General features: G+C 42.0%; 1 protein-coding gene across 4 annotated transcripts in view; it reads left to right on the top strand.

Annotated features, from left to right (window-relative positions):
- Positions 1-19,120, top strand: part of FNIP2 (folliculin interacting protein 2) — a 112,668-nt gene that overhangs the window by 51,041 nt on the left and 42,507 nt on the right. For all 4 annotated transcript variants that reach the window (XM_004708740.2, XM_030887169.2, XM_045295737.1 and 1 more), the window contains 4 exons: positions 5,776-5,977; positions 6,321-6,409; positions 9,360-9,506; positions 9,628-9,797. In XM_004708740.2, the coding sequence (XP_004708797.1) occupies positions 5,776-5,977; positions 6,321-6,409; positions 9,360-9,506; positions 9,628-9,797 (608 nt within the window). The remainder of the gene's footprint in view (positions 1-5,775; positions 5,978-6,320; positions 6,410-9,359; positions 9,507-9,627; positions 9,798-19,120) is intronic.

Below are 19,120 nucleotides of genomic sequence, written 5' to 3'. Positions count from 1 at the left end.
TTTCCCTTGACTTTCCTCCTGTCCCACTATCATGCTCAGTCCCCACCAGGGTTTCAGCAATTCTTCTTTGTTACATTACCCTTGATCATGCTCTACCAGGCCTCCCACACCCACCTCACCACCAATTTGGATCACTTGTTGTTCCGTTGTCCCTGGGTTTGTTAACACCACTTCCTTTCCCCTCCGCCTCCCCCTCTCCCATGTCCCCAGGAACTGGCAGTCCCATTGTTTTCTCCTCCAGATTGTTCATCCAGCCTGTCCTACCTAAACAGACCTGCAGAGATAACAGCATGCACAAAAACAAGACAGAGCAAAACCAAGCAACAATATACAGCAAAACAACAACAAACCACTGACAAAAAGCAAAACACAACAAGAAAGAAAGCTTGTAGTTAGTTCAAGGATCGTTTGTTGGCTCCTAGGAGTGCTCTCCAGTCCAGTCTGTTGGGGCATCATGCCCTGGCCTAAAAGTCTGACTTCAGCATTCCCTGGGGACCTTGCTGCTCCATTCCCTTGCTGTTCCACTGCTCCCTTCAGTGCTTTGCCTCAGTGTGGCAGGATCAGATGGGCGTGATTCCCACACTGTGTCTACGGTGCTATCCCCCACAGGGCCACGGGTCAGTGAGGGGCATCATGTCTAATAGTGGGGCTGGCCATGTAGTCCTCTCTGTGGACTGGCTGCTCTAATTGGGGTCATTGTCCTCAATGCCTGGTGGGCCAGGATGTGCTCCAGTCTCTCCTCCTCCTCCGTCATCTGCTCCTGTGTGCTCTGATCAGACATATCCCTCTCCCTGAGGTGCAGATTCAATGCCGTCCTTTGAATTAGATTCTTCTGGGAGGAGGTTTAAATGTAAATTTATGGATCTTATTTTAATGCTTCTTTTGATATTTCCTGTGGAGGTTTACAAGAAACTGAAACTTTCTTCATGAACTTTATATAATTCAAGCTGCATGTTTTTAAAAAAAAAATACATTCTATCACCACCTCTTCAACTTTAAGAAAAAAAATTAATCTTAAAATTCTCTTCCCCATTAATAATTTGTTTTCTTTCCTAATGCTTCATGTGAAAATAGTGTGTGCTTATTTTCTTCCCAGTGCACTTGATTTCTCTGTGTTTCTGTGTCTGTAGATATTTGCTTTGTAGTTTATAGCAGTTTTCCTCACTGGAGAGTATAAACTCTGGGAGGAATTTTAATAGCTACTTTATAGAAATGTCCAGATGTAGACTTTCATGTCATCATCATTTACTATCCCTGTGTGCAGGTTGCAGAGTTAATATTTTGCAATTTCCGTAGGGAAGACGTCGACCTCCCACCTCAGGTCCCAGTGTCACGTGAGCACCCGTCCCCCAACCCCCCTCCCCTCCTCTCTTGGCCCTGATGCTGCTGCCACAGACACCAGTCTGAGTGCAGGTCTCCAGCTTGTCTTCAGTAATGTCCCATGGTACCCTGGACAGCCCCAGGCGTGCACACGTGTGCCTGGCCACCATGCCAATTCCTTGGTGTCTGGGCTGTATGCCATGCCCATGGGCTTGAGCTTGCCCCTGCTGCTCTGCCGCCTAGAATCTCTGCTTTTCCCTCCACGCTCCTTCGAGCTGCACTGACACACATGTTCAAAGACGGACTCATGAAGCACTTGACGATGGCAGGCAGCCGTGGAGCATTTGTCCAGGGTGCACAGGCGGTCTGCCCAGGAAACCAGCTCCAGTGCAGCCCTAGTCAATTAGCTCTGAGAAGGCAAGCGCACCAAATACTTCCAATGGATCTGTCCTTTTGAAGATTATGTAAAGGATGTTGCAGTTGGGCTATCCCTTTGGCAGGTGTATGGATGTGAAAATTAGTTCCTTATTCTGGAAACTTGAGAACACTGGTTACAAAAAAAATATGATTGCCCCTGGCTTTGAGAGAAGGCTCACAGCAATCAAAATACTGTCTTCCTATGAGAGTTAGAGCCGAGGTCAGGGATAATATTAAAAATCCTTCGCAGCCGTTTCCCCACTGGCCCCCATGCCTTCAGCCCCTGCTGTGTCAGGGGTGACCCTTGGTTACTGGACAGGGAGTAGCACTCTGCCATGTGCTAGTTGGTGCTGTGGTGGCAGAGAAACCCTCCAATCCAAATCCGTTGTTATCTCATGTCTACACATCACATTTGGTTTTAATAGCCTGGGATCCTTACAGAAGGAGACCTGGTAGTACAGTGGGTTGAGCCACTTGAAACTACTAGGTTGGCAGTTCAAAACCATCAGCCACTCTACCACTCTGCTATTTGCTCCTATAAAGATTTAGAGTCTCAGAAACTCTAAGGAATTTCTGTCTGTAATACATTCTGCTGTGTCCTCTAGGGCCCTGCTGTGTGGAATTGACACAGTGGCTTATCTCTTCAGCAGCAGTTTGCTGGGACTTTCTTCTGTGGGCTGCTGGGTGGGTTCAGATCACCAATCTCAGTTAGTAGCTGATCACAAATCGCCAGTGTCACCCAGGCACATCAGTGTAGTGCAAACTGCAGATTTCATCACCTAGTGAAGTTCTTGGACTGTTATAAAAGAAAGGGGATGTATAATGTCTCAGAAAGGCTTTTAAATTAAAGTACGCAGTTGAATTGAGCATAAAAAGTTGCTCATGGTATGTATATTTTTTGGCCTGCAAAAAATGGCAGTTTCCTGTGGACCAATGTGTAATACATGTTAGGTGCTATGGAGGCAGTTCTGACTCATAACTGTATGCACAACAGAACAAACACGCCATCCTCACAGTTGTTATGTTTGAGCCCATTGTGCAAGTCACTGTGTCAGTCCATCTCATGGAGGGCCTTCTCCTTTCTCTACCTTTCTACTTGACCACGCATGATGTCCGTCTCCAGGGACTGGTCTCCCCTGATAATGTGACCTAAGTGTGTGAGCGATATCCTCACCTTCTTAGCTCCTAAGGAGCATTCTAATACATAACTACGGACACAACTGACTCTAAAACATAACTACAGTTTTGTAAACACTATACCACCAGCGCTCCTCAAGCTAAAACACTTCTGACATAAGTTAAAAGTTGTCATAAACAGCTGTTCGACTGAGTAGTGTTGATATTGATGACAGCTATCCCTGAATAATTAGTTATTACTATGTTTACGATCTCAAAATGTACTCACATTACATATTTATTCTTAGATGTCAACAAAATTCTAGTTGGTTTCTTCATAAGGAAAAAATGTAAATACATAGCTGTGGTCCTCCCACACTTGAATATGAATACCTGTCAGCTACTGTGATTGCTCTCAGCTATTTCTTGTAAGTGCATCCACTGGCACAATGCTTCTGATGTCATGAGCATGATTAGACATGGGGTCAGAGTCCCTGATCGCTTCCGGTGCCCAAGAAAGGGCCTAAACTCATACCCCCCCACCTCTCTCCCTCCAAAAAAAGTCAACTCACTGCCATCGACTCATTTCAACTCATAGCGACCCTTGGGGTGGGGTGAAACGACCCCTATGGGTTTCTAAGACTAACTCTTTACGGGAGTAGAAAGCCTTTTCTTTCTGTCAGAGAGGGCTATTGGTTTCAAACTACTGACGCTGCCTTTAAGCATCCCAGCTTGTCCTCACCACACCACCAGGGCGGATGAAGCCAAAAGAAAGAAACCCCCGAGTTCTCCCTTTAGCACTGTCACTGTGAACCTTTCCGTTCCCAAGGCAAGTTGATGAATGCCCCTAGCCACATGTGTAGCATGGTCTGTGTATCTTTCCTGTGACTTGGTGGTGAAGATATGATGAAGTATTTCTGATGTTAGGGAGAGTACTTTTCTAAATATGCAAAAGCATCCTTTTATTGTGCTAGTAATTTAAAATATGTAGTTACACCATAAAACTTGATCCAGTTTGCATACTGTCCAAGACTACATAAGGAAGCTCAGTTACTTTAGATTTTGCTAGAGAAATCCAGCGCGATCCGAGCTTGCAAACACATTGTAGCTCTCAGCTTTCAGACGTGCAGTAGGTGGCACTCTCTCCTGTGTTTCATGTGTCAACGAACAGAGACAGGCAGACAGAAACAGCGGAGAGAGAGAGGGTGTGTGTTTTAAAGGGTTGAGAAGATGTGTAAAGCGACGTGTAGGGTTCAGTGTTTGGACAATTTGATTATTGAAATCCTGGTTGGCCTGAAAAGGAATGGGCTAAAACAGTCATTTTACTTTTGCAAAATGAGGGAGAAGGAAGATGCCAGAAAAGGTGGAAAGGTTTGCAAAGAAGGTACTGACTATTGTAATCTCAACTTGTAAGAATTTTGATATGGAAACAAATAAACTGGTGCAAGAAAACAAGGCCAAGGTATTTGGAAAAGAGAAGAGAACATTGCATGCAACTGAGACTAGTAAAAGAGAAGGGGGGGGACGGGACAGAAGATTAGGGTGTAGAGACTGCTCAGAAAAAAACCTGGTAGTTCATTGTAATATACCCTTTTTTTTTTACAGCCGTCCCTGCTGTGTCTTTTGCTTTATGGTGTCTTTGTAGAAGATCCAATTCTTTCAAGTTAGTTAGTAGCTGTGCGGCAGCTATGCCAGCCTTTCAGAGTAGTTAAATAAGGGAGTGGGATACCCATGTGGTTAGGCTCTATTTGTGATGCTTACCCCTTCTATGGATTTGAAAATTGGACATGGGATAAAGAAGACAGAAGAAGAATTGATGTATTTGAATTATGGTGCTGGTGAAATACTGAAAGTACCGTGGACTCCCAGAAGAACAAACAGATTTGTCTTAGAAGAAGCTCAAGCCGAGTGCTTCTTAGAGGCAAGGATGGTGAGACTGCGTCCTCCATACTTTGAACATGTAAGGAGAGACCCATACTTAGAGAAGGACACCATGCTTGGTAAAATCGAGGGGCAGCGGAAAGAGGAAGGCCCTCAAGGAGATGGCGTGACACTGTGGCTGTACCGGTGGGCACCTCCAGCATGGGAGCAGTTGGGAGGGTGGCAGGGGCCTGGGCGGCGTTTTCCTCTGTTGTACATTGGGTCACTATGAGTTGGAACACACTCAGCAGCACCTAACCACAACAACAACTACCTCTTAAGACCAGTTGAATATATGTGTGTGTGTGTATAAGTAAGTATGTGTGTATGTATATATAACTGCGTGTATATTCAGAAAGTTGTGCTTCCTTGCCTTCTTACTATTTAAGCAGGCTCTTGTGAAAGAGTTGCAAGTGCTTTGGAGGACTGGACTGTAAAACAAAAGAGAGGAGGATCTTTGCCCTTGCAGGACTTCCTGTGGAGCCTAATCACAGGGCTGAGTGAGAACTTAGAGGAGTAACTTCATCGAGTAGTTTAATATTAATCTTGGGAAAGTAACCCTTGGCATTTAGAGTTCCGACCTTACCGGATGTAGCCTAATAGGATCTTCCCGGGAAGAGAGTACCACCACCACATTAGGATAATTTCTCTTCTGGTGGATGGTATTATCTATTGGCATCTCTCAGCTGAAAAAGGGGGCAAGCAGCGGTTTTACACCTATCTCTACCACCGATCTGACAGTGAGATCCTCCCAGGGGAAAGAGTGAGAGAGTCATCGTCCTGTGTGTTTTTTTTCCTGTTGGAATGAAACTGTGACAAACTGATGTTCTTCTTTTTCATGACAGGATTATAGAATGGAATGAACGAGAGGCAAAAGTAGAAAAGGCCTTAAGACTGAGTTTTCTTAATCAGCTTTCTGAATGTTGCCCCTTGGCACGACCGTTTATTTTCATTGTACCCCAGTGAAGCATGACACATTTCCAAATTTCTCTTTTCTTCCAGGTCAACTGATGAAACATTCAGCTTGGCCGACGAAACCTGTAGTTCCAATCCAGCCATAGTTCGGAGGAAGAAAATTGCCATAAGCGTCATCTTTTCCCTGTGTGAGAAAGAAGAAGCCCAGAGGAACTTCCAGGACTTCTTTTTTTCTCATTTCCCCCTGTTTGAATCTCATATGAACAGGCTGAAGAGTGCGATTGAGAAGGTACTAAGGATGCAATCCAGTATCCACATGGAGGCGTCGCCTGCCATGCTAGGGCTTGTACAGAAGAAGGTAGAGGCTATGTGCTTAAGCATCGGGTCACTTTCCTGGAGACGCGCCATCAGGCACAGCAGTGATACACCCTTAGGCTCGCTGGTGTTAGATATCAGATCCTGGATTGCCCTTTGGAAAGAAAATGACCATTTTCTGATGACTTAAGTCATTATTAGCTTGAGTGCTTTTAATTGGCCATAATTGACCACTGCCTTTTATTCATCAGACCCCAAAGATAAGTGATAAAAGGAATGTCTTCTCAGTAATTTGGCTTGTTTTCTCTTCAATGAAGGCCATGATAACCTGTAGGAAAATAGCAGAATCCAGTCGCCGAGTTCAGCTCTATGTCAGCCGTCTGATGGAAGCTCTGGGAGAGTTCAGGTAAGTTGGTGAAGCTGGGCAGATCCGCGAAGGGAAGTAAATGCACAGGCAAGTCCCTGTGACAGCTTTGGAGCTAGGGGACACAGGAAGAGTGGCTGGGCAGAACTTGGGAGGCTGGCAAGCATTAGTCACTTTGATGGCTCTTTAGGATGGAAACTGTGACCATATAGCGCAAAGGACGACATAATAAGAATAAGTGATAATTAACATGGCTGTGGGTTCTGGGGTGGGTTAGCTATCTTCAGTATGGCCTTGCTATTCTTGATATTGACGAATGTGGATAAATAATGTTCATGTGTCTCTAATGAACCTTCACAAACTCTAAGGAGAAACACGATAAAGCCCATTTTAAAGATGTGGAACCGAGTTCAGAGGGGCTTGTGGAATGCACAGATAAAGGGGAGACAAACATTCCCTTAGCTAGGGCAATCCTGGTTTATACTTGTTGTCCTTGGATCATCTCATTAGTACCCCCTTTCACTCTCAAAAGTGCCCTGCTTTGGACACTAGATTATGTGCTCACCATGCTATGTCACCATAATTTAGATTTACTTGTACTTGTGAACACTGGTTTCCGAGGGCCTTGCTCCTAGCTTATGGGGGAGAAAGGTGATATGCTCTGGGTAGCAGGTGGGATCCTTTTCCAACATGCTGAACTGAGATTGCACTGCCATTTCCTGGAATCAGTTTCTCAAAGGGCTTTGGCATCCCATTCCAAAGTGTCATAAGCTAATGAGTCAAGTGGTTACTGTGTGTGTGTGTGTGGAGGGGGGAGACAGCGGTTCTTAGAATACTAGAACATTACCCCAAACAGAAACACATCACTGAATGAGGAGGTAGTGCTGAGTGGAGACCCAAAGCCCATCTATTGACAATTGGACATCCCCCTTACAGAAGGGTCACAACGAAGAGACGAGTCGGTCAGGGTGCGGTATAGCACCGATGAAATATACAACTTTCCTCTAGTTCCTAAATGCTCCCCCACCCCCCCCACTATTATGACCCCAATTCTACCTACAAATCCAGCTAGACCAGAGCATGAACACTGGCACAGATCAGAGCTGGAAACACGGAACCCAGGACAGATAAACCCCTCAGAACCAATAATGAGAGTAGTGATACCAGGAGGGGAATGGGAATGTGGTGGGGAAAGGGGGAACCGATCACAATGATCTACATGTAACCCCCTCCCAGGGGACAGACAACAGAGAATTGGGTGAAGGGAGACTTCGGTCAGTGTAAGACATGACAAAATAATTTATAAATTATCAAGGGTGAGGGAGGGGAAAATCTTGGCTGATACCATGGGCTGAAGTAGAAAGAACATGTTTTGAAAATGATGATGGCAACAAATGTACAAATGTGCCTGACACTATGTATGGATTGTGATAAGAGCTGTATGAGCCCCCAGTAAAACGATTTTAAAGGGAAAAAGAATACTAGGACATTGTGCGGTACTGAAGGCATGTGTGGCGGTGAACTCTCATGCTGTTTAGAGCCAGTTCCTGCATTTTGGTTGGCGTCAGATACTCAACATGTTCCGGGTGCATTTGTCGTCACCTGGCGGCCGTCATGTCTTCCATCAGATGTTGGAGAAACACTGTGAGGTTGCGTGGTTGAGGGCCGTCTGGTCATCAGTGAACCTTACCAAAGTGCTGTGGACAGGACTGGGTTTGTGCTTTTGGGTTAGCTTCTCTCTAGTGTGATGAAAATATAAAATTTTGCTTTGAGAATGATGATGGCAACAAATGAACAAGTGTGCTTGAAACAATGGCTGACTGGATGGATTGTGGTAAGAGTTGTATGAACCCCCAATAAAATGATTTGAAGGAAGAAAATACCCCTCAATTTTACAAGTCAGGAATTGGAAACTTCAGAACCAGAAAGCCTTGCTGTATGTACAGACAGGCCTTATTCTCATTGCAACACTTAAGAGAGAGTTAAATCTTGGCAAATGAATCCCAGTCCCATTAACCGTACCTTGATTTTGCAACTTAACTCAGCAAATGCTTTGTATTTTGCTGAAGTGGAATTCTTTCACACATGTATTTAAAACAACAAGTCCGGTTATGTTCATCCGTCTTGAAGAAGTAGTGTTGGATTTCTAGAGGCACAGTGCCTCTCACCCCGTGGAGGTCCTAAACTAACCCAGCTACTCTCTGGAACAGCCCTCGTGAGTCATGTGCCTTAGAGCAGAGCCCTCTCTCCCTGCCAGGCATCGAGTGACCTCGTTCCTAACCTGACCTTGTCATTAAGTATTTATGTCTTGCTCAAGTAACTTCATCTCGCTAGGCCTCAGTTTCTTTTTTTTTTTTTTTTAGGCCTCGGTTTCTTAATCTGGGAAGTGATAGAACTGGACTAGTCAGGTTCTCTATTTGCTTAGTGATGAGAACTCTTTGGGTTTTTTTTTTTTTTTTTTTTTTTAAATCTTAAAGGAATTCAGTGTTTTGACTCAGAGAGCCAAAGCGTTAACTAGGGATTCGGAGATTTGAACTGCCTCTAGTTATATTTTCAGTGCAGTATAAACTTTACCCCATCACCACGTGTTCACTATAAAAATGGGTATAAAATAAAAAAAAAAAGGCATGGGAAAACATTGTTATTGAAGTATTTTATATCAGAAGTTGGCATACTTTTCTAGTTAATGCACCTTCTTAGGGTTTGCAGGCTCTAGCTTCTCTGTTGAAATTACTCCCCTTTGTCTTTGTGGTGAGGAAACATCTTTAGGCCACAAACATGTAACTGAATAAGCTTGGCATGTTCCAGTAAAACTTTATTTACAAAATAGGTAGCAGTCCTGCGGGTGGTAGTTTATGGACTAATTTTATGTACTACTTGAATTAGGCACTACAGAGATCCAGGTTTTTTATTCCATTTGTATTCTTTAAAGCAGGGGTCTTCCAAAATAATCATTGTGATAATTTTGTGTCCCCCTTCTCCTCCTGTGCAGAGGGACTATCTGCAACCTCTATTCTGTTCCAAGGATAGCAGAGCCCATATGGCTTACTATGATGTCCAGCACTTTGGAGAAAAACCAGCTCTGCCAACGCTTCCTGAAGGAGTTTACTCTTCTGATAGAACAGATCAACAAAAATCAGTAGGTTTCAACTCTCTCTGGGGACTTGGGTTGGGGTGAATGCAAAGTCCATGGGCAATGCATGTGCACTCATGTGGTTGTGTTTTCTCTCGTTTTTTTTTTTTGTTTTTTTTTTACCAAGGTTTTTTGCTGCCTTACTGACTGCAGTGTTAACCTACCATCTGGCCTGGGTACCAACTGTCATGCCTGTTGACCACCCTCCCATTAAAGCCTTCTCAGAAAAACGCACCTCTCAGTCAGTGAACATGCTGGCCAAAACACACCCATACAATCCTCTCTGGGCACAACTGGGTTCGTACCTCATTTGATTGTTCAGAGGGTTTATTGGATGGAAGAGGGCAAAGGTTAGAAGTTATAGTTTGTACCGGGTATCCGCCATAGTCCTCTCAGGGCTGGCCTGTGCATTCCACTTGTAAAGTGACTACCCCCACCCCCCCGCTGCTCCGGCCCCCAGCAGCTTTGCTACACTTGTTTAAAGTCCTACAAGTAAATCATACATAGGTGGTGGCTATTTAGCCCAGAGTGGAGTTTCTCAGTCTCAGCACCAGTGATAGCTCGGACCAGGTATTTCTTCCTTGGAAGTGCATGGGCTTGGGGAGCAGTCTTGTGCATTATAGGATGTTTAGCAGTATCCGTGGCCTCTGATCACTAGATGCTGTTAGAAACAAATCATCCCACTCCACTCATTTCAAAAACTGTCTCCAGACACTGCCATATGTCCCCAGGAGAGCAAAACTGTCCCTTAGTTGAGAGTTGAGAACCACTACCCTAGAGACCAGACTGGATGAAAGAAAGAGAAAGAACAATCGCACCGTTTTCCGAATGCTCAGGTCAGAAGTCTTGTCTTTCTTCATGTGGCGCACTTGCAGTTAGTTGGCAGTATGTATTCTCTCCACACTGTGTACTCAAGCACTCAAACGTGGCATCGAGTTGGGGACTTGTGGGACCAGAACTGACTGCATATTTTGGTTTCTGGGCAAGAGTGATGTACCCTGTTCTTATTCATGAAACATTTAGCACAACAAAGCACACACATTTACTCTGTTCCAAACGCCATGCTAGGTGCCAAGGATACTGAGTTGAGTAGCATGTGTTGCTTAACTTCAACACAATGAGCATGAGCAAGTTACTTATCTTTTTGTACCTTAATTGCTTCATCTGTGAAAGAATTGCAGTGAGACTCAGTATACCATATATACTCGATGATAAGCCAACCCAAATATCAGCTGAGGCACCTAATTTTACCACAAAAACTACATTAAAAATGTGCTGAAAACTCAGTTTAGCAGGCATCAAAGAAGGAAAAATCATATCATTGTGTGCTCGCCTTCCTGATACGATTGCTGAGGACAAATGGGGGCATAAGCAAGTGTGGTGAAGAAAGCTGATAGTGCCTGGCTATCAAAAGATAATAGGGTCTGGGGTCTCAAAGGCTTGAAGGTAAACAAGCAACCATCTAGCTCAGAAGCAGCAAAGCCCACATGGAAGAATACACCAGCCTGTGTGATCATGAGGTGTGGAAGGAATCAGGTATCAAGCATCAAGGAACAAAAATCACATCATTGTGAATGAGGGGGAGTGCAGAGTGGGGACCCAAAGGCCATTTGTGGGCAACTGGACATCCCTTTACAGAAGGGGCGGGGAAGGAGACAAGCTGGTCAGGGTGCAGTGTAGCAACGATGAAACATACAATTTTTCTCTAGTTCTTAAATGCTTCCTCCCTGCAACTATCATGATCCCAATTCAACCTTACAAATCCAGCTGGACTGGAGGATGTACACTGGTACAGATAGGAACTGGAAACACAGGGAATCCAGGACAAATGAACCCCTCAGGACCAGTGGTAAGAATGGTGGTACCGGGAGGGTAGAGGGAAGGTGGGGTAGAAAGGGGGAACCGGTTAACAGGATCTACATATAACCTCCTCTCTGGAGGACGGACAACAGAAAAGTGCGTGAAGGGAGACGTTGGGCAATGTAAGATGTGACAAAGTAATAATGACTTGTAAGTTATCAGAGTCATGAGGGAGCGGGGAATGGTTTGGGAGGGAGGGGAAAAATGAACTTATGCCAAGGGCTCAAGGAGAAAGCAACTGTTTTGAGAATGATGATGGCAACAAATGTGCTTGACAAAATGGATATATGTATGGGTTGTGATAAGCGTTGCAAGAGCCCTCAATGATTTTAAAAAACTACTTATACACGATTACATACGGTACTTATGTACAATACTTTGATAATATTAAATGTTAATATTAAAATCATTAATATGGGAAGGGCACAGAGAGAGAGAGCAAATGAGCTGACTTTAGGGAAGTGTAATGTGGTGTCTTACATTTGAAAAAAAGTTAACAGACTGGGGAAAGCACTATAATTTTAGGAAACAAGTATATTGTAATAGTGATAATGAAAGTTGGTACCATCAACTAAGCTGTGTGAGTAATTTTCATATTAATTCACTAGATTGGCAATATATCCCCATTGCTATTGTCTTTTTTATACGCTTGAGCCCATTGTTGCAGCCACTGGGTCAATCTATCTCATTAAAGGTCTTGTTTTTGGCTGATACTTTAAGCCTGGTGTCCATCTGCAGGGTCAGATCCCTCCTAATAACCTGCCCAGAGCATGTGAGACAAGCCTCTCCATCCTCTCTTCTAAGTAGCATTCTGAGTCTACTTCTGCCAAGACAGATATACTTGTTCTTCATGTACATATACATATATGTGTATTTACATATAGATAATATTTCTCACAAACAGCATTATTCGTAGTCTTCAGTTCTTTTTTTTAAAATTCATTGCCCAGTTGTGGCATCTGGAGGGATATGAGGTGATTGAAAATACTATGTGTCTCAGGCACACCTTAGTCCGCAAACTGACCCCTTCGCTTTGTAACACTTTAGAGAGGTCCTTGGCAGCAGATTTGTGCAATACAATCCATTGTTTGCTTTCTTCACGGTTGTTTCCGTGGGTATTGATTGTGGATGCAAGTAAAACGACCATTTTGTCAATAAGTATTTTCTCATTTATCATGCTGTTGCTTATTGACCCAAATGTGAGGACTTTTAGTTCTTATTTCCCGTCTTTTAAGTGATCTTTTGCTTTCCTTGTGATGCTGTCTGTATTACCACACAATTCATTTGATGTGTAGTCATTAGTCTTCTTTGCATTAAATCTATTCTTAAGATGGTCTCCAAATTCAAGTGGGATATACTCAAGGTCATACTTTGGATCATGCAGGCTTGTTTTAGTTTTATGTATCTTCCATATGAATTTGCATATGAGCCATTGGCAATCTGTTCCACAGTCAGCCCCTGACCTTGTTATGACTAATGATACTGAGTTTCTCTATTGTCTCCTTCCACAGATGTAGTCTTTTTGTCAAAGTTAGCTTTATATAATTAACATACCATTTAGTAATTCAGTCTTATTAATAAAGCTGCAGTCTTCACCACAATCAACTTTGGAATACTTTCTTACTCCTTATACTCAATGGTGTTGAAAATGTAGTCAGGTTTTTTTCCTGTGTGTTACATCTGGTGAGGTCCACTTATAGTGTTGAAAAAAGGTATTTGCCATGAAAGGATCATTGATCCTACACAGTTCTATCGTGCAGATTGGTCACCAGTTTCATGTCTGTCACCACGATTCTGTTTTCCAACTCCCGATCCTCCTTTTGCATTCTAATCAGTTGTTATCATTGCATGTTGATTATGTGTTTGGTCAACTTCAAGTTGGTAGAAATCCTCAGTTTCTTTCTCTTTAGCATCAGTGGGTGGTGCATAAATTTAAATACTAATCATGTTCACTGGTTTCCCAACAGAAAAAACTCACTGCCAACCAGCCAATTCTGACTCACAGAGATCCTATTGGACAGAGTAGAACTGCCTCTGGGATTTTTGAGACTGTAATTCAGTTTATACATACATGGGTTTATTCCTAACAAACTGTAGCAGAGTGAAATTTTTCTTTCTTTTTTAATTTTCCTAAATTATTTTTTAATTATAATTTTTAGTTAAGTTATCATTTTAATTGTGGCAATAATAGACACAACAAAACATTCTAATTCAACAATTTCTACGTGGTTTATTCATGCCATTGATTATACTCTTGGTGTTGTACAACGACTTTTTTATATCCTTTTCCAAGTTATTTCCAAATTAACATACTGTACAGACTCGTCTATAAGTTGAGTTTTTCAGCGCATTTTCAATGCAGTGTTTGTGGAAAAAGTAGGTGCCTGGCTGATACTCGGGTTGGCTTATGATCGAGTATATACGGTAAATCCAATGCCGCCTCTGCACAAACTCCTCTTCCTTCACTCTTGGTAATCATCAGTCAAGTTTGGTTGTGCTCTCTTTTTCCTTTATATAATATTCACATACCATACACTTCATAGTTAGCTTTTTAAAAGAGTTGTATATACATTGTCACAACCAGTTCTAATGCCCTCCCGGCTGCTGCATTCATGGTTTACTCCCCAGAGCCCCTCACCACCACCAGCTCCCTTCACAATAAACCATTGCATTACTTTGTTTCTGTATCAACTCCTGTGCTTCATAAACTGGGAAAGCTAACAGAAATAATAAAAAATGAAACAAAGAATAAAATAATAGTGTAAAGATAAAAATAAAGAGTAAGAAAGAAAAGACCACCAACAATATTTTATAAGCCAGAGAAGAAATTTCTCTTGTGGAATGAGCCAGAAATACTTGAGCCTAGAGCAAATTCAAGTTGGGTCAAGAGGGAGGTCAACTGACCAAGTATTATACCATATTAGTATTCGATCCACCATAATCAAGTTTACAAAATCTCTGATAAGTAATCTGTCTTTACTTTATTGATAAGTAAAGCTGTTCGAGTCCCTTGAGAAACTGTAAATGTTAATAAGAATAGAAAGCTTCATCTTCCTCCTAGAGATGGCGGTTTCAAACTGCTGACCTTGTGATTAGCGGCCCAATGATTAACCCAGGATGCCCCCAGGACTCCTCCAGAATTGTAGGCCTATGAACAGCATTGTGTTTCAGGATAGGTATTGAATTGTTATTTTTGATATTGAATATCATGCTAGTCCTCTTTAATTTCTTACTCCCAGCATGAGTGTCTAATTCCAAATGACCAGTACAAGTCTATTTCAGCACACAAATGCCTTCGATAAGGAGCCCTGAGCTTTTAACCACAAGGTCAATGGTTTGAACTCACCATCTGCTCCCCAGGAGAAAGATGAGACTGTGTACTGCTATTAAGATTCAAGGTTCCCGAAACCCAAAGGGGTAGTTCTACCCTATCTTCTAGGTTTACTATAAGTTGGGATTGACTTAATGGCAGACAGTTTGGAGTTTTAATGTGCAGGATATTGAACTTTATGCATACTATTTCATCTTTAACAACGTGTACTTTCCCTAAACTTATGCTTTGTAGACTTAGTGTTCCATTACTGAGGGCTGTTTGCAGCTTTTCTTTTCATTTTGAGTCGTGCCCATCAGCAACTGAAGGTCCTGAAAGCTTTCCTCCATCATAGTTTATGGATATTAAAGATGGACTAAATCCAGCCAACCAATAATATGTTCAGGAAAGAATTCTGAACATGCATACTTCTCTCTGGGTCATATAGTTCTTCCCTAGGAGGGCAAAGCATTGTTCTTGTTATGAAAGAGTATTCTGGAAAAGCATGTGTACACACACACACACACACACACACACACACACAAAACAGTACCATTAAGCGTTTCATTCTGCTGCAGCACCCATTTAGAAACAATGAAAAGTAAGCATTGTGCATTTAATTAAATGTATTTCTAATTAGACATGCTTTTCATATGAAATTGAACTGATTGAGAACCATAAACTCCCTGTGTGCAGCCTAGCAAGGAGATTTCCTTTCTGTGGCTCACAGTGGTCACTTTCCAGAAGAGCTCATGCTTTATTGAGATCCTCCAGTCCTCCCTTGCCCCAAATCCTACCTAGCAGGTGCCTGGCTGTGGACCAGCGTAGTGTAAGGACAGGTGAAGGCAGACGAAAGCTCTGTAAAGTCCATTGTGAATGATGGTTGCCTTTCTTCTATTAGAGAAAAGCATGCAGCTTCAATGATTTGAATGTAAAATGTATACAGTGATTCAAGTTCAGTTTTTAACCAGGGTTCTTAAATACTCTTTCTTGAGTTACTTCAGTGCTTTATCTGAGAGCTTGCACTCACCCTGAGCTGTTGCTCAAGAGCTTCTGTCCAACACCTGTACTCTTTCATGAAATGGTTTCTCAAAATGGGGGTTATGAGCTCTTTTAGTAGGTTTCAGAAAATAATTTGGCGGGTTAAAAAAATTGTTTTAAGGTATGATCCAAAACCTAACCAGATTCACTGCTATCAAGTTGATTCCAGTTCATAGTGACAAATCAACCCAATAGCACAGGGTAGAACTCCCCTTGTGGGGTTTAAGGACTCAATGCTGCGGTTAGCAGCCCACACATAACCCACCGCCACCACGGCTCCTCAGAGTGGCTTACATAGATGTTTTATGAAATGTTTGTTTTGGAGGGAATGTGAGGTGGTAATATAAAGCATGCTTTTTCCTTAGGGTGGATATGCAAGCGTTGAACATCACTATTTTATACCCATTATTCCATGTCACTCTCTTATTGACCCAAGTGATCTCAATCGTTTATGGAAATGAAAAGCAGCTTTTCTCCTCAGAAATCATTTGGGGCAACTGATTTCCACTTGTATAAATAAGAATCTGGTGTTTCTTCACATTGAAAAATATTAAAAACTAATGAAAACAGAGGAATCGATTCTAAAATTAGTAACTTTATCAATCCTGGACTCAAAAAAATTACCTTGAAGTTACAGATTCTGCAAATATTTAATATTACTGCTCTTTTATGATATTTTATTTCATGGAGTCTGGGACTGATTATACTCCGTGCACTCAACATTATATAGCTTAAATGATAAAATTTTGATAGTTTCACTATTTCTATTATAAAATCTTTCAATAACCTTCCTCGTTTTTTTTTTTTCTTCATTTCTTAGTTAATAAAATGTAAAGTTTAATGCATCGCTAAAAGAAAAGGGTCATTTTAGAGTGACCTTTCTCCTGTGAGTTTTTATACTAGATTTCAGATATGTCTGTCATGTTTATCTTCTTTAACATTGAGACTGACTTAACAGAAGTGAATTCCCAAAACGACCCTGATACCCTGCAAAAATGAGTAAACATACTCAAAGGAAAGTGATAAACTTAGTTTAAAAATTTTTTTCTCAAAAGTACTTGTTCCAGCATTAGACTACAATTCTTTTTTTTTATTTTTTTAATCATTTTATTTGGGGCTTGTACATCTCTTATCACAATCCATATATCCATCCATTATGTCAAGTACATTTGTGGCCATCATTTTCAAAACATTTTCTTTCTACTTGAGCCCTTGGTATCAGCTCCTCATTTCCCCTGCTCCCTCCCTCAATGAACCCTTGATAATTTATAAGTTATCATTTTTTCATGTCTTACACTGATCGATGTCTCTCTTCACCCACTTTTTTGTTGTCCGTCCGCCCGGGAGGGGGTTATATGTAGATCATTGTGATAGGTTCCCTCTTTCTCCCCCCACCTTCCTTTTCCCCTCCTGGTATCACTACTCTTACCATATTTTATGATAGCTGGGCACCATTTAATTTCTTCACTTCAGTAAAGCACCCCCAGTCTTCAGTGATTGTACTATGAGGATAAGTATCAAATGAGATCACGTTAAAACCTAGTTAGCCTTGAGTTAGGTTAAAATTTTTGCAGTAAGAGTACAAATACGTCCATTGAATATATCCTACTTATATACATGATTTGTGTGTATATACATGATATGCACCAGGGCAGCATATTACCTTTGTGAGAACTCATATTAGAAATAGCCTTCTTTTAATAGTTAGTTGATAATCGTAATAAAAACTATTATAATGATTATCATTTACTCAGTCTAAAGATATATGAAAATATTAATGAGAAGAATGTGAAAGGTTTTTGTTAAAACATGGGAAGGTTTACCTATAAAATGAATGAAACTTGGGCAATAGAACAAAGCTACTTCAAAAAACAATGGTGGTTAGGCCCCAAAGCAATACTTTTTTAAAAAAAATCATTTTATTGGGGGCTCTTACAGCTCTTATAACATTCCATACATCAGTTTTATTAAGCATATCTGTACATATGTTGCCATTATTTTCTAAACATTTACTTTCTATTTGAGCTCTTGGTATCAGCCCGAACTGAAAGGGACGACGGGGTCATGATGGTGGGGGGTGAGGAAGCCTCAAAGAACCAGAGGAAGATTGTGTGCTTCACTGGTTGACTCATCATTCCTTGTGACCCTTCTGTGAGTGGATGTCCTATTGTCAACAGATGGGTTTTGGGGCTCTGCTCTGACCCCCCTCATTCTGGTGCCTGTTACCGAACCCTTTCAACACCTCATGATGGCACAGGCTGGTGTGCTGCTTTCATGTGGGCTTGTTGCTTCTCTGCTGGGTGGCTGCTTGTTTCCCTTCAAGCCCAAAGCAATACTTTCAATAATATTCATTCGCTAAGGGAAAACAATTAGTCTCAGACTCTAAAGGCCTTGATCACCAAGTACCAGGGCACCAGCCGCCAACGTAAAATCTCCAGAGGAACTATCTTTTGAAAGAGTGACCGTCAGACTGGAGGTGGCAGTGGTATGACCACACACAAATATGCCACGTGGGGCAATATTGCATGCTGCTTGTAGCATCTGACTCTTTCCCAAGCCTGGATTTCCAATAACAAGGATGTGTGAGTCTTCTCAAACTGGAACTCTGTTTTTGTCATCTGAATATTTCTGGCTTCCTCCAAAGAGTGCTAATGCCAAACCTGCTTCAACAAGCTCCAGGATGGCCATAATCTCAGCAGCCAGGTCCACGCAGAGAGCAAGAGGAGGAGGGAGAAGAGAGCCCATGTCTTTATTTCTGACCAAGGCACAGATGTGCTTAGGGACGTGCAAACCTCCTTGATTGCAGGTAACCACACACATCACAGGAAGGGTAGACTACAATTCTGCAAGAGCCTCAAAGATAAACGGTAGCCTATAACGTATTCTCTTTGTAGAATTGTTTGATATACTGTCCTATTCTTGTTTGGAGGAGGAGTAGCCTTGCAGTAGGGAATATTTTCCAAAGAAAGTGCTTTCTAATAGTTATCCATAGGGCAATACTTCCTAATGATTATATAACTTTTTTTTTCTCATTTTCACACGATTAAGATTTTCTTAAAATCATTTTATTGGGGCCTTGTACCACTCTTATCACCATCCACCCATCCATTATGTCAAGCACATTTGTACATCTGTTGCCATCATCATGCTCAAAACATTTTCTTTCTTTCTTGAGCCCTTGGTATCAGCTTCTCATTTTTTCCCTCCCTCCCTCACCCTCCCTCCCTAACAAACCCTTGATAATTTATAAATTCTTATTTCTTCTTGTCTTACCCTGTCCGATGTCTCCATTCACCTACTTTTCTGTTGTCAGTCCCCCAGGGAGGGGGTTATATGTAGATCATTGTGATCAGTTTCCCCTTTCTACCCCACCTTCCCCTTCCCCCACTGGTATTGCTACTCTCCTTAT

This window comes from Echinops telfairi, unplaced genomic scaffold, assembly GCF_000313985.2.
Source record: "Echinops telfairi isolate 266 unplaced genomic scaffold, ASM31398v2 ScPeMD7_5868;HRSCAF=6743_0, whole genome shotgun sequence".
NCBI lineage: Eukaryota > Metazoa > Chordata > Mammalia > Afrosoricida > Tenrecidae > Echinops > Echinops telfairi.
The sequence above is the reverse complement of the archived record's forward strand: the minus strand, read 5'-3'. Positions and strand labels throughout refer to the sequence as shown.